We start from the raw sequence: 24,069 nt of genomic DNA, 5'->3' as shown, positions 1-24,069 counted from the left end.
TGTTAGAAAGTAGGAAATGCTCTACAGTAAGCAGTAAAAACTAGACTATAATTATTTATTAAGGTTCAATAAAACCGGTAAGCTATTTTACTTCAGCATAAATCTAGTTTCTTGAGATTAGCAAATCAAGAAACATTCATCAGTGTCATTGCACCTTAATCAAATACAAGGATAGTGTGGAATATGAATTGATACATTTGGGAGATGGTCTTGGAGAATGAAAGGCCATTAATTTGAAGCATTACACACAGCCTAGTGCTTTCTTTAATTGTATTGCTTGATCTAATCAGACCCATTATTGTGGGAAGATTCAATTCACATTTATTTGTATAGCGCGTTTCACAATACACATCATTTCAAAGCAGCTTTACAGAAAGTGCATGAGTCCATATTACAATTTAGAGTGATCTGTTATCAGAGGTAACTGTCTAAGTTATGTATTTCAGAAATGTACATGTACAAAATCACAGTTGGCTAAAAATGTATTAGTATAAACAATGTAATAATTTAATGCAGAAACAATGAGCTCATTGAAGTAATGGATACTTGTTTAAGTAAGACATACACGGGTGCTTTACAGTCTTACTGTATTGTGTTCCTGCTCCAATGACACACTCCTTTTCCTGTACAGGGTAGAGAGATCTACAGACCAGGTGATCAAGCCTGTCAACGTGGAGGCCTTATCCAAGTGGGTGGGTAAGATCCCCCCTGATGTGCTGCGGGACATGCCTGTCATCGCCCCAATGCTGGGCAGGCTCGGCTATGATCCCCACGCCAACCCTCCCAACTACGGCCGGCCCGACCCCCTTGTCCTGGACAACACTAGAAGGGTGAGCATCGCTACACTCTATCTTCTGTGGTGACTTTTTTAAATTGTACCTTAAAGCGCCTCGACCTCATTTTCCTCCATCCGCTGCTAAATCATCTCGCTGCTATTATTAGATCAGACATGTACGTATTTGACACATTGCCAAGTATGCGGGTTGAAAGTGTTCCTCAAGCTGGGCTATATGTTATGAGACTGGGATCAGAGGATTTGGTATCGCTTAGCTTTTATGCTCAGTATTTGTTTTTTACTTTCTTATCCAAGTATTAAAAGCCATTTATATTCCACACATCCTGCAGGCACGAGCATCTCCATGTGTGAAACGGGTACTTTGGTGTGAGTTGCACGTCTGGGATTAGCACAGATCGGGTGTGTGTGTGTGTAAAATATCTATAATTTTTTTAGCTATATTGCCTAGAAAGCTAGAGGCTAGCTATCACCTATCTTAAAAAAGACAAGTCTTTAAGAAATTAAGGATAAATACGGTTAAACATTGGCCATTTTGTTTTATGTTGATAGAGTTGTGTTTGAGAATGGTGTGGGTGTTCTTTATAAAGAACCAAACATTGATTGACACTATTGAATCCAAAGTCGTCATCATTTCTCTGAGGTTATTGATTGCTAATGATTCATGGTTCACTGGTGCATATAGACCCAGCTTACTGCCTGCTATTTATTAAACCTTAATAAATGTACATTCTATTATGAGCCGAGCTTGTCGATTGACATTCCGTCATTAGCATTATTTTCTATTAATTTCACTTAATTATGTGTCATTTCTTTCTAATGTGAAGCTTACAGAATATGGATATGTTGCAAAACTATCTCTGCCGTCTCAATCTTCTTTACAGCGCTAAAGATTAGACCAATTTGGAGGCTAATTTAGTCTATGACAGTTCAAGAATAGTTGTAGCTGCTAGCATTACTTTATCATAAATAGCTCAGAATCATCATACACATGACGGAAATATTACCCCGGAGTGTCCCTTTCTTCTCGCTCTGCCTGGAAGTCTCGTTTTTTGTAAAGAGAACTTGGGCTCAGTTCTTACATCAGCAGTATTACACCACACTCCCTCACAGCTGCTATCCATTTGCAGCGGTTAATGATGAAATCAAATGCTAAACTATGGGGAAAAAAACGATATAAAAAAAGATATACTTTGAAAAAAAGAATATAAAATGTGTTTAATACTCCGTAAGAGTCTTCAAGGTTTTGAGGTGCTGTGATTTACAGTTGTGCCTGGTTGTTGCACTGTCCACGTGCATTACTAAATAATGGAAACCATGCCACTCAAGGTGGGCTAGGTGGTCTTGTCATTCACTATGACTGGGCCAAGATAAATCTTCACTATATTAGTCTTTTTCCATGTTGAATCAACACAAATCTTAGGAAAACTGCATGACTTGATGGAGTGCTGACTGTGGTGGAAAGCATTTTTATGCTACTTGAGCAGTGAACCACAGTCACGGTGAAGAGTGCGTTGTTTTTTTTGTCCGCTTCAAGGTCTGGAAGAGGCCCCTGTCGAGCTCTATCAGTGTGTCGGAGGGTTTGATGGGAAAGCTGTGTCAGATTCCTATACTTGGGAAATTATCAGTGGCATTGAAATGGCTGGGCAATGTTTTCTGGCCACATCTTCATCCCGGTTGCCCCTTTTCTTTGCTGTAAGAACGTGATTGTGATCGGACCGTCTCAAAATCCAATGTGAATGTTTTTAAAGGGATAGCTCACCCAAAAATGAAATTGTAACTATTTACTCACCTTCATGTCATGTAGAAAAATGTCTCTGTGTTTTGTCAATACAATTAAACAACATTGGACCCCATTGAATTTAGGCTAATTATATTGGCAAAAAATATCTTCTTTTGTGTTCACAGAAATTTTTTTAGTTTTGGAACAACTTGAGGATGAGTTTTTGGTGAACCGTCCCTTTAATACCCCATCTCTGCGGTGACAATCTGAAGCTGTTGTCAACCTTGAACTATTCTGCAGTTGCGCTCTGCTTTGTCATGACAGTTGTTCCCTTTTTCCCACACAGAGAAGATTCCTTTTAGCTGAGCAATTGCTTTTTTTTTTCTTTTGTTTTATGGACATTTCATTCTCAGCGATTCAATTGGCGCCAGTCCCTGTCAGCTCCATATGTTTCTTATGTTGAGTAAAACTCATTATGTTCTTCTCACCGAAACACTGTGATCTTCGAAGCCCTGTTTTCTTTGAAAAGGAGGATTATTCGACTAACAAATTCTGTGAAGCTATTAAAGTTTTCTATGCACATGGGCAAAATCGTGAATGTTTATTGTTTCGCTCGGAAATTGAGGGGTGGATGGCGGGGGTTAAAACTGTGCACAGGAGTGTGCTGTTTGTTTGTAATTTTGTATTTCATCTTTTATTTGTTTGTTTGTGTTTTTACGCACGGATTGGCTGGTTTTGTGCATGCTTGTGCCCCACAAAGCAGTCCAGATTTCATTCAGCATTCTTTTGAAAAGCTATTGTTGTAGTCCCTCTCCTTCAACAGCCAGATCCATCCTTCTGACTCAAGGCTGTGTGTGTGAGTGAGTGAGAGAGACATTGGGAGAAGCACATCTGCACCGCATTAATGTGTATTTCCCCTGGATCAAACACAGCTGCATGGATCAGTCGTTAAGCCTCCCCCTTCCCTCCTCCGACATGGAGTACGACACACACACAACAGCGAAGATCTAAGATCTGCTCACGAGGTGTGCAATGCAGACAGACCGTAACACAGAGCGAGTGCAGTAAAATTTGTGTGAACTGTGGTGCGACTATTTTTGAAGTCTAAGAAGCAAGCTGAGCTTCAGAGGGCAAAGAATATGAGCCGTTTTATTTCGACTCGTTTTAACATCCATTAAATTCAGAGTTTCTCTGTGCTTGTATTGCAGTGCTTTCAGTATAGGTCAGTAGGACTCTCATTTGCTCGTACTGTATTCTCAGGCCTTGGTGTGCTGAAATCAATGCTAACTAAGCATGTAGATCAGTGACCAATGTGTGCCTTGTGCCTTGAAATGTACTCTTTGAGTACATACATGTTGGTTTAATTTGGAAAAACGTTTCCATTTTCAAGAACATTTTTCATTTAATGACTAAAAATGTAATGTAGTGTAACATTAACTAAAAGTAATAACATATTTGTTATATGATAACATTTTCGTTGTAATCATTATTAAAAAAATATTTTTTTTATATATATATATATACCATTCAAAAGTTTGGAGTTGGTCAGATATTTTAATGTTTTTAAAATAAGTCTCTCATTCTCACCAAGGCTTAATGGATTTGATCTAAAATATAAATGAAATAGTATTACAATTTAAAATAATTGTTTTCTATTTGATATATAATATAAATATATCATATAATATATCAAAAAATATAAATATAATTTCATTCCTGTGATGGAAAAGCTGATTTTTCATTACAACACTCTTCAGAGTCACATGATGCTTCAGAAATCATTCTAATATGCTAATTTGCTGCCCAAGAAGCATTGTTGAAACAAGTTGTGCTGCTTAATAATTGTGTAAACCATGATTCCAAGATTCTTTGATCAATAGTAAAGTTCAAAAGAACAGCATTTATTTGGAATATAAATCTTTTGTATTATTATAAATGTATTTACAGTCACTTTTGATCAATTTAACACGTCCTGGAATAAAAGTGTTACATTTTAAAAATCATACTGACCCCAAACTTTCGAACATTAGTGTATATTACAAGGTAAAAAGTTTTACATTTGTCATAAAATATTTCATACATATTAAGATTTTGGGAAGTCACACCACATGACATTTTACTACCAAACCTACACCTTGTCATAAAATAAATTAAATTTGATATTTTAATAAATGAATAGATCCAGACAAAACATGAGTGTCGTATCATTGCTAGTTGACTGACAAAACACCACTCGAATTCCTTGCAAATTGACTTTTTTACTGCCGTAATAGGCAACAGTGAAATGTACTTTCACATTGAATTTCTCACCCATTCTCATGAGTACAGCAGAATGCAGTTGGTAACATTGTGGATACAGTATTGAAGTGATGAGAGGTGATGGTTTGTACCCACATGAGCATCCAAGTGTGGCAGTATTTTGATTCGTATTGGTATATTTAGTTCTTGTTAGAGTCCCACTGGATGAGGATCTGTTTATATTGTGGAAAGAAATTGAGAAGTGCACGAGAAACTGTCACTTGTCAGACGCAAAAGGCTCTGACTTTCACCATGCATCACCTCTTTTTCTGAATAAGCATGTGAAATGCTAAAAATGTGATGTCTTTAAATGTAAAAGAAGTTAGATACATGTACGTTTCCAATAAATTGCTCATTCTAAGCGTCAGAGCACTCGACTATAAAATCACTCAAAATGTGTGTGTTATTGCAAACATTTGCATTTAAAACATCTGCCTGGAATGTTTCAAAATGAAAACCTTCAGTGTAAGAGGAGCATTTAGGCTTGTATGTACATTACTTGAATGCTTGGTTTTCTCACCGCGACCCGTCTGTGTTTTTGATTAATTTGTCTCCTTCACATGATGTCCTTGCTGTAAGCTCTGAATGCAAGGCTTTTTGCCATTTCTGTACAGTATCTGGATAGCTGTAGAAATGGCTTTGAAGTCGCAAGCCTCTAAATAACGAGGTTTCCTTGGTAACAGGGGCGAACTGCAAGACTCCAGCTCATCAGAGAAAAAGCTGCAATGTTGCACAGTCATGGTGCTGGTCTGTGGAAGAGACCTTGACTGAGGTCTGGTGAGATCTGATGGCTTTATCAGCTGCGCTTCCTTAACATGTCATGGTTTTGTCTGCCTTGTTTTTGAGGCGGATTCGAGGCAAACCAGCTATTTGTGTTGCATTTCTTAGTGTTGCATCAATTACATTATCAAATTCCTTTCTTGGCATTTTCACTAACTCTTAATATTTTTCATGAAGTCTCTTGTTAAGACCTGATGAAATCAAATTGAGAGTTCTGTGGCTTTTAGTCCATGTCTGTTAGCTTTGAGGGCATCTAAATGCTAGTGTACCCACAAAGAAAATGGACATTTATTATGTAATATTAAAAAAAAACTCCAAACTTCCAATTTGTGATGTGACAGAGGCTTTAATGAGATTACATTTTTACATTTTAATTAAATTTTATGAATTAAATAGCTAATAAACATACATTATCAGTAAAAAAAATGTAATAACCCATTAAACATGAAATAATGAATAATTTAAGACATTTCCGCTCAAAATTATTTTAAAAATTATGAATTTTAGGGTGAACTATCCCTTTAAATTGAATCTTTTTGGCATAAAGGGTTCGTTAAAACTGAATCAAGAACCCTACAGTTCTACATTGAACCCCAGTGAACTTTTATTGTTCTTAGGGTGTATGACTACTACTTTTGTGGAACACAAAAGAAGACATTTTGAATAATGTTTCTCTTTCTGTCTATACAATGAAAGTAGATTGGGTCCAGAATGACACCGCACCACATTGTTTTCCGTTGTGTGTATATAGACCAAAACAATTTAATAATTTTTGCGATTCATTCTGCAAAATAAATATCTTATGGGTTTGGAACGACTTGAGGGTGAGTATAATTTTTGTATATAAGGAAAATACAAAATACATTTTGTGTGAACTATCCCTTTAAGAACCCTTTTTCTTCTATGAAACATCAGTAACAGGTTGTTGAAACTACAGCGTTTTTACAGCCCGAAAGCTATTGACATCCATTCTGAATATCATTGCACTTTTACAATGCTTGTGTCCTGTGGTAATTAAACTTGGCCCTAATTTCTTGTGGCAGTAATGCACCATTTCTGCAATTAAGTATTGTGGCTTTAGTTGGTAATATTGATCTGAGCACTCCAGACTAAATGGGCATAATGAAGGTAGCACTATCACATGTCCAGTTGCTTACCATTTTGTGAAAAATAAGCAGATTAGCGTAATTCAATGCTTGCAAGGTAAAAGGAACACTTTTGAGTGTTCAAATGGTCATACTGTGTCTACTGAAGCTCTGAATTTAGGTCCGGTTAACATTTTTACCAGGTCACAGCAATCTTGACCTGTGTAGTCATGCCATGAGTAAGCAAGAAATGAGGAAAAACAGCTGTGAAAGACATTATACACTTAATGATAATAAATAGACATGGACTAAATGCAATAAAAACCTATTTTCATGGGATCCCTGTCAACTGCTTCTATAGCTGTCTCGTGTATCGTGCTTAGCTGGTGTCTTTTTGCTTATCTTACTTTCATCTGGTTTGTTTATGCAGATTCAACATGATCCACCCAAACTATGTAGGACACCGGTAACATGAGGACGGATGTATATAGTTGCCCAGGTTTCAGAGACATTATCTTATCAAGACATCTGTTAGTTTCTGTGTTTTTTTTTTAAAACAGATTGACTCTTCCTGGTCCATATTGTTGCGCTTCACAAAGGCTTCTATATAACAGTCATTTGCTTCTCCACCCTTTAATTGTCTGTCATCGGTCTCCTGTGAATTAGTACATTTTGAATCCTGTCCAAAGCCACAATCGATACCTATTAAATGACTTTGCAGCTTCGTCATGATTCGTGTTGGGAAATTGATATTATGGTCAATAAGTCGGTCTCAACTGCGCTGCTAGTGGCATCATGTGGAAATGGTAGTGTTTAGCTGGACTGGAGGCTTGGCAGCAACAAGCCAAATATGGCAGTTTGTTGACCAGAAAAGGAGGTCATGTGGATTAGAAGTTTGATTCTTGTGTAACACTTTATATAACTTGTATAAAAAGAACAAGATTTTCTGGAAAAACAAACAAAAATAAAAAAAACGCATGTCCATTTAATCAAAAATGTTAGTTTTAGTTTTAGCTAACGATAACCAGTGTGGATTATGGTTAGTGAGTTACACGCTGAAGCTTAATACTTAAGCTATAACTTTTGACCCATAGTTGATACCGTGTGTAATAATGTTAAATGTCCCTTTCCTGCGTGTCTAGTGCTGCCCAAGGTAAGAAGAGGTGTGAAAGAGTCATGGCACCGGGGTAAAACCCTCTGCGTCTGCTGTGTGTTAACACATTGAGTCAGCAGTGTCGTCTTGCATTAGAGGAGCTGTTGGTGTATGACTGTCCTACCACAGTTTAATTCATTTTTGATGAATTGCTTTTGCCATATTTCTGTGATATGGAACAGTGAGCACCAGCTTTCTGCTCCGCTCCACTGCGTCTGTCGTCAGAGGCTACAGCAGGTGATTCTGGGAGATCGGGGCCGACGGTTCCTCTACCCGAGGCTGAGACACAGTCAGCTGCACACATCTGTCAACATCCCTGTTTACTCGCCACCTCGCATTTGATTAACCAGACCACCCTAATGTGTCTAAGCCATTACACTATAAGATCAGATCTTTACGCATGTGTGTACATAAGGGGAAAGCAAAGACAATTTCAAAAAAATCTTCAAGTTAAGATCTAGTTCAAAGTAATTTGGTGTTTGTTTACTTAAGGGCTGTTCATTTAGTGTGTTTTTTAAGGATACAGCGATATCAAGCCGATAATTATTTTCAAGTTCAGACGATAATAATAATAAAATTCTGTGCTATTTTGTCTAAATTGATCATTTTAAATGCTACAAATGTAATCAATTGAAACATTTATTATTATCAATGTTGAAAACCGTTGCGCTGCTTAATATTTTTGTGGAAAGAAACTGATCTATTTTTTCTGAATTATTTGATGAATCGAAAGTTTAAAAGAACAGCATTTATTTGAAATGGATATGAGGGCTGTCAAGCGATATATATATATATATATATATATAAAAAAATTGAAATAATTACATGATGTGCCAATTAGTTAATCTAATTAATTGCTAATTAATCATACATAAAATTTGGCTGAAAATATTACCCCCAAAAGATAAAGTAATTATTGTGTTAAATGAGAAAAGCATCAAATAGACAACCAAAAATAGCTTAAGAAATAAATATTTTATATGATTCAATATAGAATTTATTCTTTACACAAACTTTTAGGCTACAACGGCCATGATGTTTTTTCTTCTTTTTTCTTCAGAAGTTTAACAGTTTGGTTGCCAGCATTCTTCAAAATATTTTCTTTTATGTTCCACAAAAGAAAGAAATGACATGAGTAAGTCATTGAGTCATTCGATTCATTCAAACAGCTGATTTATTCAGGAATTAAATAAATGACTCTCTATATGAATGGGCCTTTGAATCAGTGGTTCACCTGATTGAAACACCGTTGCGTGTTTCTCGGAGACTCACAACATAAAAGCATTGATTTCTACAAAACAAAATCGTTCTGAACCCTAACTTGTAAACGGTAGTGTACATTGGACTTGATCGATTTCTGTGGAATGCAAAACGTTGTTAAAAGAAAAGATGTTAGGCATAATGCGTCCTGTTATGCGGTCTGTTCCTAACATAAAGCTATCAAAAGGCTTCAGCTGGGTTGTAATATAGTGATCAAATCAATTGGACTGCTTTTATGGCTTTTTTGTTTTTGTTTTACAGAAAGGCATATGGGTCTTGAAACAACATATGGTATTTTTTTCTAACTTCTACATAGTTTTTTGTCCCTTTTTTATATTGGCCAAATATTACATAATTCCAATGATTAATTTTCTTGCTCCATGTATTTATAGAAGTTAAACCTACTGTTCAGTAAGCGGTCCATGCTGAAAGCTACAGGAGGGCTGAATGTAAACATTCCAGTAGAGAATATTCCCCTGCTGGGCCGCACAGTCAGTTTTTCCACCGCCGCCTCCCTGGAGCTCAGAAACTTTGAGGATCTGAAGAATTTGCCCGTCTCAATCGCACGCGCCCTCAGTTACTCTCTTAAATGATTCTCTATACTAACAGCTTATGCTTGAAGAATAAGTGTGTCCTGTTACATCAGCGACGAAAAATTTACTTTACCGTGGTAGCGAACCAAACAAATGTCATACGAGGTCCCGGTTGTCTCATTTTGCGTGTTACTTCTGTTATATCCAACATAGAGAACCAGATACGTCATTGCAGCCAACTCAGACCTTCTTATCAGACGCTTGTTGTTGTGGAGATGTGAAGGAGTGTTTGGGGATTGGATAAGATAATATTTACTTTTTTGGGACTTCTACAAATCCTACTCGTTCATTTGTTATCCACACTAACAAAATGAATGAATCAGAACCAGTCACAGCCAAGACATGTGAGCTGGACTTTCTTTTTAACCAACATTAACAGGATTTAGTGCGGGTAACAGTCTTGGATGAGCAATAGGTCATTACAAAATGTAACCCAGGGAATTGGGAAACATGCATGCCTTTCTCATTGCAAATGAATTCCATTCGGGCTCTAAACCGCAAGTTTGGCTAGCCAACTTGACTCAAACGAACCCCAACCGAACTCGCTTACTTCTACACCCACCGGCTAACCCCCGCCTGTTGACCCACCAGTGATTCCAGCTCTCTTTAACCAGCAGCCCGGAAACTCCTCTCTGTAATTGGGTCTGAAGTCTTGCGTAACCGCCATATCCCACAGTTCAGCTGACTGTAAAAATTCACTCAGTTCTCCTCTACCAAAAACCCAAACACTCTCAGAAAAAGGGATGTGCAAATAATTTAGTCTCTCTAAACCCCTCCTTTCTGCAAGCATACTCTGCTCTGATTGGTCAGACGGCCCAGTCTATTGGTCTGCTGCTTATGGCATTGGTTTTTCTGTATCAATTCCAGCGTGAGTCCTCATCCTTTTTAAGTGCATGCAAAGTGGATTCACAGCGCTGAAAACAGCATCTTCTCAACATGTCGACAACACAAACTAAACTCTTTAGGCCTCTGCTAAAACTACAGTGTTTGAGCACGGGTCAAGTAGATGTTTGCTGGCGGCCATTGAAGACCATATACTGCCTTTATGCAAATTTGTTACATTGTTACAAAGGTATGTTACGTGACTTGTTTCAACAGTTCTGAATCGATTCTTTCTTTTATGAGACGAGAACTTTTATTTGGCGTGCACTTTGTAAAAAAAAAAATCTGTTTGTCTGTCTATCTATCTGTTCTACCGTTTTTTCTCTCTCTCTCTCTCTCTCTCTCTCTCTCTCTCTCTCTCTCTCTCTCTCTCTCTCTCTCTCTCTCTCTCTCTCTCTCTCTCTCTCTCTCTCTCTCTCTCTCTCTCTCTCTCTCTCTCTCTCTCTCTATATATATATATATATATATATATATATATATATATATATACACTCAAAGGATTATTACAGTAGGAACACCATACTAATACTGTGTTTGACCCCCTTTCACCTTCAGAACTGCCTTAATTCTATGTGGCATTGATTCAACAAGGTGCTGAAAGCATTCTTTAGAAATGTTGGCCCATATTGATAGGATAGCATCTTGCAGTTGATGGAGATTTGTGGGATGCACATCCAGGGCACGAAGCTCCCGTTCCACCACATCCCAAAGATGCTCTATTGGGTTGAGATCTGGTGACTGTGGGGGCCATTTTAGTACAGTGAACTCATTGTCATGTTCAAGAAACCAATTTGAAACGATTCAAGCTTTGTGACATGTTGCATTATCCTGCTGGAAGTAGCCATCAGAGGATGGGTACATGGTGGTCATAAAGGGATGGACATGGTCAGAAACAATGCTCAGGTAGGCTGTGGCATTTAAACGATGCCCAATTGGCACTAAGGGGCCTAAAGTGTGCCAAGAAAACATCCCCCACAACATTACACCATCACCACCAGCCTGCACAGTGGTAACAAGGCATGATGGATCCATGTTCTCATTCTGTTTACGCCAAATTCTGACTCTACCATCTGAATGTCTCAAAAGAAATCGAGACTCATCAGACCAGGCAAAATTTTTCCAGTCTTCAACTGTCCAATTTTGGTGAGCTTGTGCAAATTGTAGCCTTTTTTTCCTATTTGTAGTGGAGATGAGTAGTACCCGGTGGGGTCTTCTGCTGTTGTAGCCCATCCGCCTCAAGGTTGTGCGTGTTGTGGCTTCACAAATGCTTTGCTGCATACCTCGGTTGTAACGAGTGGTTATTTCAGTCAAAGTTGCTCTTCTATCAGCTTGAATCAGTCGGCCCATTCTCCTCTGACCTCTAGCATCAACAAGGCATTTTCGCCCACAGGACTGCCGCAATACTGGATGCTTTTCCCTTTTCACGCCATTCTTTGTAAACCCTAGAAATGGTTGTGCGTGAAAATCCCAGTAACTGAGCAGATTGTGAAATACTCAGACCGGCCCGTCTGGCACCAACAACCATGCCACGCTCAAAATTGCTTAAATCACCTTTCTTTCCCATTCTGACATTCAGTTTGGAGTTCAGGGGATTGTCTTGACCAGGACCACACCCCTAAAGACATTGAAGCAACAGCCATGTGATTGGTTGATTAGATAATTGCATTAATGAGAAATTGAACAGGTGTTCCTAATAATCCTTTAGGTGAGTGTATATGTATATGTATATTACGAAAGTTACATAGAAGGAACGAACAAACTTATATATATATATAAGTTTGTCCGTTCCTTCTATGTAACTTTCGTTCTATCGTTCGGTCCTTCTATCTGTCTTTCTATCTGTCATTTGGTCCTTCTGTCTATCTTTCGTTCTATCGTTTGGTTCTATGTTTCTGTCTTTCATCCTTCTAACTATCGTTCTATTGTTTGGTCCTTCAATCTATTGTTTTATGTACCATTCTGTCTATGTATCGTTCTATCTATCATTATTGTTCTCTCTATCTTTTGTTCTATTGTTCTGTCTCTATCTTTCTTTCTATCGTTCTATCTTTTTATGTATGAGGAAAAGCAAGAAAGGACTTGATCACTTTTTAGGATCTTTGCCTCTCATGCATGTAGTTTTTGTCTCCTGCACAAATGAAATGGGTTGTTTATAAGAAAAACCCCTTCATAGAGCTGCAATAACTGACCCGCAGCGGAAAGTGTTTTCGGATCACGGCTCCATCGCCAAGTTGTCTAGCTTCCTGTCAGGTCTGCGCTTCTTTCCTGTGGCACCCCAAACACTTGCACGATTCTCTGTGCTCCTCATTCCCAATTTCCTCAGCTTAGAATCTAAAGCCAGGAAATGAGATCAGCTGGACGTGTCTTAATTGGAGATTGTCGTCCTCTCTGCAGCAGACACACTGGCTGCTTCTCACACCAGCATTCAGTCTGGCTCTCTTTCATTCTCTCACAGTCTTTCACTCTTTCTTTCATCCCTGGATAGAGCTTGTGAATTTTGTGAAGTTAGACACCCTGGGAATTGACACACAATATCCTCCTAGCGGCGCGAGAGAGCGTTTCACATAAGAGGACTCTGTTATCCGTTCAGCGCCAGACTTTTCATTTGGCCATTACTGCTTTCTGGAGGCATATAAAACCGTTTGTATTGATGCTGTTCAGAAGGATGTTTTTAGAGATTAAAATAACTTCAGGTAGAGAAATAAAAACAGAAAAAAAAAAAAAGATTTTGAAGTTTGAACTGTGTAATGAATGAGCAGTTCTCTTTGTGGAAAGACTGTAGATCCTGTGTTTGCACAGTGTGACAGCCTCTAAAATCAGCTCTCTGTTTTTCCAGGTCTTTAAGGGTGAATTTCAGCTACCTGATTTTCTTAAAGAACAGACACAGGTATGGTAGATATTCGGCCTGTCCTTAAGCTCTTCATAAATGGCTTCTTTTTTTTATTTATTGATTTTCTTCTTCCTTTTTTGTTTGTTACAGTATGCCCACCACTAGTAAATAAAATGGTGGTCATTAGAGATCTTCACTTCCCATCTGCTTCCACTCACTCTGATTCTTTTCTCTTCACGTAATTTCTGATCATAATGGTGGTTAATAAGGTGTCTTGATCTCCTCCAGCCTGCGCTCCTCTGATCTCATGGTTTAATTTTTTTGATCTGATCACATTAGCTGCTAGAAATGTGTGTGGCCTCATTTTGTGTGCATAGTTCTGCTTTCTAGATAGTAGGCTTATACCGCCCCCTCTTGGACAGATGATGGGAACGATTTTGCATTTAGCAATATTTTTGAGCTCAAAATATAAGCAAAAATTGTATAGAAAAACAAACAAATCCTGTTAGATTTGCAGTGCCATTAAGGTAGTACTCAGAGTTGTTTTTTTGTTTTTTTTAGTTAAAGGCACAATATGTAAGTTTTTTTTTGTTGTTTTTTTTATATCCAAAAAACACTACAAGAATGTTATTTATTTTGTTGCCTTGTGTACTTGCATTATCCCCAAAGTTTAACAATGTTTAAATCCAGAGAAATCAGCCATTTTAACGGCCCATGCCATTGCATTGCCTACCATGGAAACACCAAAGACACTTTAATATATTATGCGTTTTATTAGACTGGTGAGCAACTGTTTTCAACCTTTATAGACAGAAAACTAATTGTTATAAAGCTCAACACGGTTAGTCTTACTGTTTGAATCTCTTGTTTTCTGGATTTACGGCGAGTACCATGTTTGTGCCATGCCTCGGAGACAACACTATTTTGTCAAGTAGCAAACATAGCATAACGAGAAACAGCTTTATTTGTAGTAACAGTAATACAGCATTTTCTCCACTATACAATATATTTTAAAATGAACTGCATGCCATTTAGCAACACAAGTCATCCAGCTTTTATTAATATGATATTCTAATATCGATCTCAACAATTGTCTCTTAGCAGCCACCGAGCGAACGCACATAGTAATAACAACTTTAAACACACTCAAATATATTTAGTATGATTGTTTTGACTTTACTTTGGAGATGAAGACGGCAACTCCCATGATTCCACGCTCATTCACAGCGTCATCAAGAACTTTGTTCTAAAAAAGTGACCTTTGGCGGCGAAACTTACATACTGTGCCTTCAATATTTTATTTTTTTATTTGGGATTTAGTTTAGTGATAATATAAAAACCAATGATTTTATTTAGCAAACAAAATGCTGTCTCTGTATTATGTTTAATATTTTTCTTTAATATTTATAGTTAATATTTAGCTGCCTTTATAGTTTGGGCTCCCTTGCAAGAAGATAATCATATTTTGGGGTCCTTGGCATCAAAAAAAGAAGGAAAAAAAGAAAAGAAAACCCCTGGATTAGATGGTGTTGAGAAGTTCAAGAGGGACGGAGGTTGCTGTAATTCAAAATCTTTGGTTAATGAATATGAATCATATTCACAAATGAATATCATATCACATACACTCTCATCAGATCTGCTCCTCCTGTATATAAAATGATCTAAATAGGAAATGAAAACTATATTGTGAAGTGCACTAACATGATTGCTCAGAACGGTACAATACACTGAAACTGTTCATTCACACATTATACTGTACAGCATTGTGTCCACACATGTGTAACAGATGTTTGTCTTATAACAGCTTCAGAAGTCTCCAGAAAAGCCAAACCCAAGTTAGGAGGAGAAGACAAGAGCTTTTTTCAATAGAAGTGAGTTATTTTCTACTCTGAACACTTTTATTCCTCTTTGGATCATAGTTTTTTGCATTATTAACATGCCTTTTGAGATTGACTGTATGTGTGTTAAAACTGCCATTTCTGCTAGAAGAATGAATATTTGTTTTGCTTTGTTGCTGTTGCTGTTACTATTATTATATAAATATATTGTATACTATTAAATAAATATAATAAAATGTATTCTTTTTATTATTCAAACAAATAAATGGATAATTTATTGCTATTATTTGTATTATAATCCATTTAATTATTTATAATAATATTATTTATTTATAATAATAAATGTATTAATAATACAGTCTAATAATAATAATAATAATTATTATTATTATTATTAGACTGTATTATTAATACATTTATTATTATGCATTTAATTTTTCATAAATAGATGCAAAACAATATAGATTTTTTCATTATTATTATATTAATATATTATTATACACTATTAAATATATAACAAAATGTATTCTTATTATTATTATTATTATTATTATAAACAATTGAATAAATAGTTTATTATTATTATTATTATAAACAATTTAATAGGTTGTTCTTACTGAAAACAATTAACAATAATAATAATAATAATAATTATTATTATTATTTAATAATATATAAATAATTCGATACTATATTGTTATTACTATTATTATATTAATATTATACTTTTAAATACAACATAATTTGTTATTATAATTATTGAAAACAAATAACGTAATAAATTATCCATTTGTTTTAATAATAATACATTTTATCTATTTAATTATTTATAATAAGAATTTGTTATTAATAACAGTTGTTATTATTATTATCTATTTAATTGTTTTTTATAAACAATTAGATACAAAACAACAATAAATAATATTATTGTTATTTTAGTATTCTTTGTGCCAAGCACAATATTTTTTCTGTAAAAAAAGTATCACTGATTTATTTCCCCGTAGAATGAACCTCTGTCTCCCCTTTAAATATGCCAGAAATATCAAATAATTCCACAGCATAATTATGTTGAACAGAAGACAGAAAATCAGACATTTGTTTTAATTAACAAAAAAAAAATTTGCTTTAAATTTCCCATTACCATTAAAGTTTTAAAATGAAAAGTAATGAATAGACATGTAAATATTCTGATTAACAAAAGCCAAACATTTATTCGGCTTGTGGTAATTGATTTGTGGAATAAAAGAATAATGTGACAGTATTCTGTTAATTTGATCAGTTGTGTAGTAAATCATGGCGGCTCAGGCCTCTGATGTCAGCAGTGACTGGTGATGTAGTGACGTAGCGCACTGTGCTAAACACAGTTGGCCTTTTACTCCGCTGACGGGCTCTTGCTGTGTTTCAGGGCTGAGTAGAAGCAGATGCCGTGGGACCATGATGGACTTGCGTCACCCCCGCTATGCTGGGACCTCCATGCATGGAAACACTTACACACACACACATATACATACACACACACACACACACACACACACACACACACACACACACACACACACACACACACACACACACACACACACACACACACACAGGCCTGTGGACTCAGAACACTCTTTGTAGGACAGTTTTGGCCTTTGATGTTGTACTGTAACAATTGTGGCCTAAGAATGTCATTGCTGTTCTGAATTTTGTGTTTTCTTCTTTTCTGTTTTTCCACACTACTCTTTTAATTTCCGTTAATTTTCCTGGCTTCATAAACCTGTGATTCTGTTATAAGAAAATACAGTGGATTTAATTAGCAGCAAGGAAATATTTATGGAGGAGCTTTGGCTTTAGAAGACGCAATTTTAATGTTGGTTTTTATTTTCATGCCTTCGTAATGTGCAATTCCTTGGGTACTGAATGATGTGCAAGAATTCAGTCTTGTGTAGAGATAGACATGCATTTTGTTCTCTGCATTTGCATTGGAGTGACCTTATGTACTTTGAGAAGAGCTGTAATAAATGAGCTGCCAGTGTTGAACGGAAGAGGCTCATTGACATTTTCTCCATTGGCAGAGAAACGCACATCGGTGATGTTGTTTTTACGATTGTTATTTTTGTACGTGTAAATCATAATTATGTACTCTTTTATTTCTTTCAATGAAATAAATCCCTAAGCGCTGTTGGCAGCCAATTTGCTGACAATAGTCAGATTCTTGTATTAGCAGCAGGAAACAAGGTTTTCACTTACAGTCTCTGTGAAAGTATAATGTGGTAGAAGTCATATGTATGGCTCCCTCTAGTGGTTACTTTGATACACTGCACACATGCTCTTCCCTTCTTTCATTTACACAATACTGTACTGTACAATACTGTTTAAAATGTTTGTGAAGTCTCTAATGCTCAACCAGGCTGCATTTATTTGATCAAAAATACAGTAATATTGTGAAATATGATTACAGTTTATAGTCATGGCACCCTTAGACTATTATGATATTGTATCACACACTACCGATGCTTGTATCGAAATGACAATACCACGTGATTGATGACGTTTGAAGCTTCGAACGTCATGCAGCGATTCGCAAGGTCGGAACAGCTGGTTTGAAAAAAATTGCGGTTTCCGACCTCAGCTGATGCATCAAAAAGGGAAATGATTATCGAGGAGGCTTTATTTATTTAAATGATTTAACACATTACTTCCCTATAACATAAATTGTGTAAAAAAAAAAAATGTTTTTTAGCCTACTAATTATGATCACATATTTGTATATTTTATATTATTAATCAATATGTGAATCCGTTGACCAGGCTGCACATGACACGAGTTGTGGTCTCATTGACATAATTTCGATCAGATATTAGATAGTATTGATCCCAGATTGATTCCACTCTTGTGTGTCACGGACTTCCGAAGTCCACGTGCTGTTTCTGCTCTGCCGTGATTTATGGTGGAGAAAACAAGTCTGACCACCAGATGTCGCTAACGCGCATTGTGTTAAAAGCTTCGAGTCATAAACCATTTGTCGGCACAATTTGATGAAAGCCTCAAACGCTTCAGAAAGCATTGGTTACCCATCACTAGTTTAAAATAACTTCTTTCCATTTTAATATATTTTAAAATGTCATTTATTCCTGTGATGCAAAGCTGAGTTTAGCTAAACATCATTACTCCAGTCTTCAGTGTCACATGATCCTTCAGAGATCATTCTAATACTGATTTGCTGCTCAAGAAATATTTCTTATCAATGGTGTGATGCTTTATATTTTTGTGGAAAAATGTAAATTTTTTCAGGATTCTTTGAAGAATAGAAAGTTCGACATAACTTCGTGAGAAACTTTGTAACTTCTGATCAATTTAATGCATAAATTGAATTGAAACTACATTTTTATTATTTTTTTATTTTTATTAGGCCTACTGACCCCAAACTTTTCAACGGTATGTAATATATTAATGATTCAGTTACTGAATCCAAATTACATGACAAAAATTGTAGTTAGAAATGTAATCCATTACATTACACATTTAAGGTAATATAATCTGATTACTTTTTAATTAGATTACTTTTACCTAACCCGTTTATCCCATTGATTTGAATAGGATAATCTTGTACCATATTGACAAAAATACAAAGAGAAAATATATTCCATTCTTTGTTTTCTACAACATTTTTATTATTTTTTTTATTGTAATTGACCTAACTTATTAACTTAAAATCCAAGGGTTTACATCAAGAAAATATATTTGGTCAAAGAGGTTCAGCTGACAAAAAAAGTTGGGGAATCCCTGCATTGCATGTAAATATGAAATGAAGTGAATTTGTACATTTTAATGTGTTTGAAAGACAAAAACCTAAACACAGTAATGGTTAAATGTCAAGTCAAGTCAACCTTTATTTTTACAGCACATTTAAAAACCACAGAAGTTGACCCAAAGTGCTTTACAGATCAAGCAAGAATAAATAAACACATTTAAATACAACATCATACATTCTATCAGCTTCAAAAACCCATTTCATGATCTATTCAAAAGCTAAAGAAAACAGATATGTTTTTAAAGAAGACTTAAAAATGGCTAGCGATGAAGATGACCTCACATGGAAAGGAAGACTGTTCCATAATTTCGGACCCTTCACCGAAAAGGCACGGTCACCCTTAGATTTATAACGGCAACGAGGAACCGTCAATAGCGATTGGTCAGAAGACCTGAGTGCTCTAGTTGGGGAGTAAGGGTTTAAAAGGTCACTAATATATTTGGGTGCGAGACCAAACAGTGCCTTGTAAACAAAAGTCAACGTTTTTAAATCCACCCTGAATTTCACTGGGAGCCAGTGTAGAGATTTCCCCAAAACTGGGGAAATATGATCCCTTTTTCTTAATCCTGTTAGCCTGGCAGAAGCATGAGTTGTAGATGAGATAATGCAGTTTGGGGCAGACAATGGGTTGCAATAGATGAAATAAATGAGTGGATCACAATTTCCAAGTCAGAATGGGATAGGAAAGTTTTTATTTTAGCAATTGATCTCAGATGGCAAAACCTACTCTTTACAACAGCACTGATCTGCTTATTGAAAAGTAGAGATGAGTCAATAATCACTCCAAGGTTCCTCACATGATCTTGTACGTTCAACGATAACGGGCCTAACTGGACGGCTAGGCCAGGTAAACTGGACAAGGTGGAACCTAAAGATCAAGACTTCAGTTTTGTTCTCATTTAATTGTAAAAAATTATTAGCCAGCCGATGTTTGATATCTTTAAAACAATTTAAGGCATTCTCATATGAGCAATTTTTGTCTATACTCACTGGGAAATAAAATTGGGAATCATCGGCATAACAGTGATAAGATATGCTGTACTTCTGATAAAGCTCAGGGGAAGCATATACAATGAAAATAACAGTGATAAATCAAATAATGAATGAGAATGAGAATAACATGTAATCATAATCTGATTACGAGTATGTAATATAATAAATTACAAGTACTTAATTTCTGGAATCTGATTACGTCATCCAGATTATGTTATCAGTTACTGTTATAATAAATTACAAGTACTTAATTTCTGGAATCTGATTACGTCATCCAGATTATGTTATCAGTTACTGTTATAATAAATTACAAGTACTTAATTTCTGGAATCTGATTACGTCATCCAGATTATGTTATCAGTTACTGTTTGAACTTCAGAATTTAAAAGCGACAGTTTTTCTGCATATGAAAATGTTTTAATTGGAAGGAACAACTTTTTGTCATAATACATGTACATTCAAGATTAATGATACATCTGTTACAATACATACTTCATTCTGATGTTGGCATCCAAACAAAAATGTACATATATATATATTTTTTAAACGATTAGAAACCAGTGCACGATGTTGATAAGGGACATAACAGTCAACAAGTAACAAAGGTTTCCCACATTCAAATTGTACAGCTCTCCAGGTTAGTCTCTAAACTGAAGTAAAAAATAGAGTCTGAAATACAGCTGACAGTAGTGTCCTCATAGAAATCCAGGGCTTTTTCTTTATTTACAGTGCAATAATACACATGGAAAGGAGGATAATAAATGTTTCACAGTAGAAATAAAAAGAAATGATTTGCCTTTTATGCACCTATCAACAGTCTGAGTTATGGTTTAACATTGCACGTGTGTATGACAAGGATGATGATGTTTTAGAGACTTTGGTACATGAGCTCCTGTCAGAAGTAAACCTTTCATAATTGGCGAGATGTGAGGCAGTGACCAATAGTCACATCATAAGAACTCTTCTCCCATAATCTCTGTCAGCTGTTGCTTTGGACTGGGACTGATTTAGGCTGTTCAGAATAGCATTTTACCATACTACTACTTCTGTAGTATAAAGCATGCATACTATGCACAATGTGTGAATTGTCCATGTGCGTGAAATACCCTGACGACCAAATGTGCAGTATATTTAACCATCCATTTCCAATATGATATAATTGATTAATTTGATCAGCATGCCAAAAGTGGAAATGTTTAACTATAAATAACTATTTCCAAAATACACTGCACTATATACTATTCATGAACAAATAGTAGGCAGTATTACTGTATGAAGTGTAATCTAGTAGCTAGTAATCCATTCTGAACAGCCTTAGGCATCAAATAGTTGGAAAATGGGGAAGACAGTATGGACGTGAATTTCAGTTTGAACAGTCTGATCAGATTTATTCAAGTAGTTGTTTTTCATGATTCGGGACATGATAATCAGTTGTAAAGATTGGATGTGAAAATAGGGACATGATTTATGTTAACTTCTGTTTAATAGTTTGGGGTTGGTAAGATCTTTGTATTTGTAATTGTTAGAATTTCCAAGGATCAGCATTCTCCCTTAAAAGTGACCGGACAGACCAAACTGTAAGTCATAGAGATCTGAAAATTTGTGGGATGATAATAACCTCCCTGTGTAGAACGTCACCAAGACTCGCCCCAATCGGCCTGATGGTGGCGCTACAGTGATAAAAAATACGTAATAGCTCATAACTTCTAAACCAGGCAGGCTCAAGTGTCTTATATCAGTGGAATCCTTGGCTTGGAATCCACATCTCAGATTCGGAGTCACCCGTCATGGCAAAATTTTCGGACATTTTGGATTTTTCGGAAAACTACTTTTGCGAACTAGACCTTTGTTTTTTCGCCCAATCGGAACCAAACCAGTGCAGAAAGATTCTCTCGCAGAAAGAGTCTGATTGTCAATAGTTACAAAAACAACATAAAAAATGATTTACGTCCATGACGGGACACCAAAATGGTCGAAGTGGGCGTGGCCACTTTTACTAAAGCAGCTATCCCTCTTGAACGGAATGAGATAATTTCACCAAACTCGGTACACCTATGTATGGGCTTAGTCTGTGATCACGTGAAAAAAGACGCGGCGACTGGCCACTTGGTGGTGCTATAAAATGACAAAAACATGAAAACAGCTATAGCTACACAACAGTCAGTCCAATTGACTTGAAAACTGGTACCACTGGTGCCAAGGTGCTGCGATTGAGGACATTCGCATATCTCTGTCTTCTTGTTATTATCATCAGTGTTAAAAAAGTTGTGCTTCTGATGAATAGAACAGCACTTATTTGAAATTTTGGTTACACTTTATTTTACAGTGTCCTTGTTACATAATGTTACATGTACTTACCATAGTAATAACAGTAAATTATGCATAATTACATGCAACTAACTCTCAACCAAATCCTAATCCTACCCTAACCCTATAGTAATTACATGTAGTAGCTTAATATTACAAAGTACTTAAATATATAATTACACTGTAACAATGACACCTTAAAATAAAGTGTAACCGAAATTTTGTAACATTGTAAATACATTTACTGTCACTTTTGACCAATTTAATGTGTCCTTTCAGAATAAAAGTACTAACTTAAAAAAATAAATAAAATCGTATTGACCCCAAACTTTTAAACAGTAGTGTACAGTAAGTGTAGAGTGAACAAAGCATGTAGGTAGTAGATAAAGACAACCAGCATCTAAAATGGGACACGCTAAAGACTTATTAGTCTCGTCACACTCTTTCCATCATGCGGAAGTAGTTTGCTGACCCGTGGAAGAGTCTGGACCCTTTCCAGACTTTAGGACACTGAGGGAAGTGTGGTGAGCACCTCAGCCCCTTCACTTCCTGTCATAGAGGAGCATCACAGGTGTCACAGAGCGACAGATTCAAAGTGCAAAAGTATGGACACAGGTCGTGAAACGTGTTACAAAGGCAATGTCAACTACTTTTATTCCGAGATCATCGTCGTCATCACCATCAACGAATCGTACAGAAGAAAAGGGGCAATAAAGACGCTAAACAATGAATACTAGTACAAGGTTATTGGCACAGTCCTTTTGGTCACACACTGTTTGGACAACTTTTTCGTGGCTTAGTTATTAAGGGAGCTAACGCAGCCTTGTTTGAGGATTAAAAACTGTGCTCAGCTAAACTGTCCAACGGCATGTTTTATTCGAGGCAGACAATATCGTTGATCCATTAAGAGTGGAATAATAACATTTGTCGGCCGTTAGGGAAGGGAAACGGTTGTGACCCCTTTACGAGGCTTCTCATGTCTTACAAAAGCAGATCTAAAAGGACCTGATTGGTGCGGCGTGTGCTGGAGCAAGAAATGGAAAAGAAAAAACCTCAGTCACAGTGTGCTCAAACACCACGAGCATGCAGACAACGCCAGGGTCTGACACAACGGCATTCTGTGGCAGGCAAACGATATAAAGAGTCAAGACGTCGAGGCAGATCCCGGGCAGTCTCAAGCCTTGGGCTGTTGGGAAGGAGAGAAGGAGATTCGGCGAGGTGGGCAGCAGCCTACTCTTGTTCTCACTTGTTCTCGATAAGGGTCTGAACCTTGTGTACCAGCTCCCGCGCTATTCGGAGGATGTGCTGCACGTCGTGGCGCTCGGCCATCTCTGTTAGAGAGGAACACAAAGAGTACAGTGATTCAGAAGAGTGACATTTTCACATTGCTTATATCACATTGCACATTTCACATTTCACTCTGTTGTGCCATCATATTTTTAAGTTGAATTGTGTCTCTTTTTTGATGTTATACTCTTTTTTTTTTTTATGTTAAAGGTACAATATTTTAAAATAAATTTGAATGAATTTCTATTCATCATGAATCCTGAAAAAAAGTGTGTAATGTTGCTGTTTGAGCATAAACTCATCTGCAAAGTCACAACGCTCAAAGTTCAAAGCAAAGGAAGATTATTTGCTTTTAAAAATATATATTTTTAAGGATTACAACATACGGCTGGTAGGGACTACACGACATTCCTTCCGGGTTAGTGACATCACTAACCCTAAAATTTAC

The 24,069-nt window shown here is 36.4% G+C and overlaps 2 protein-coding genes across 5 annotated transcripts in view; one reads left to right on the top strand and one right to left on the bottom strand.

Moving 5' to 3' along the window:
* tpst1 (tyrosylprotein sulfotransferase 1) overlaps positions 1 to 17,982 on the top strand; it is a 39,549-nt gene extending 21,567 nt beyond the window's left edge. The window contains exons 3-6 of one of the 2 annotated variants that reach the window (XM_082178767.1): positions 632 to 830; positions 13,404 to 13,454; positions 15,202 to 15,268; positions 16,641 to 17,982. In XM_082178767.1, the coding sequence (XP_082034893.1) occupies positions 632 to 830; positions 13,404 to 13,454; positions 15,202 to 15,237 (286 nt within the window). In that variant the 3' untranslated portion in view covers positions 15,238 to 15,268; positions 16,641 to 17,982. The remainder of the gene's footprint in view (positions 1 to 631; positions 831 to 13,403; positions 13,455 to 15,201; positions 15,269 to 16,640) is intronic. The other variant, XM_082178768.1, reaches the window with a different exon arrangement.
* A 2,360-nt stretch (positions 17,983 to 20,342) lies between these two features.
* Positions 20,343 to 24,069, bottom strand: part of sgsm2 (small G protein signaling modulator 2) — a 55,074-nt gene continuing 51,347 nt past the window's right edge. For all 3 annotated transcript variants that reach the window (XM_082178756.1, XM_082178757.1, XM_082178758.1), the window contains one exon: positions 20,343 to 23,665. In XM_082178756.1, the coding sequence (XP_082034882.1) occupies positions 23,577 to 23,665 (89 nt within the window). In that variant the 3' untranslated portion in view covers positions 20,343 to 23,576. The remainder of the gene's footprint in view (positions 23,666 to 24,069) is intronic.

Source organism: Leuciscus leuciscus, assembly GCF_965113295.1.
Source record: "Leuciscus leuciscus genome assembly, chromosome: 9".
NCBI lineage: Eukaryota > Metazoa > Chordata > Actinopteri > Cypriniformes > Leuciscidae > Leuciscus > Leuciscus leuciscus.
Note: the sequence above shows the minus strand (reverse complement) of the source record. Positions and strands in the feature narration are given on the sequence as shown.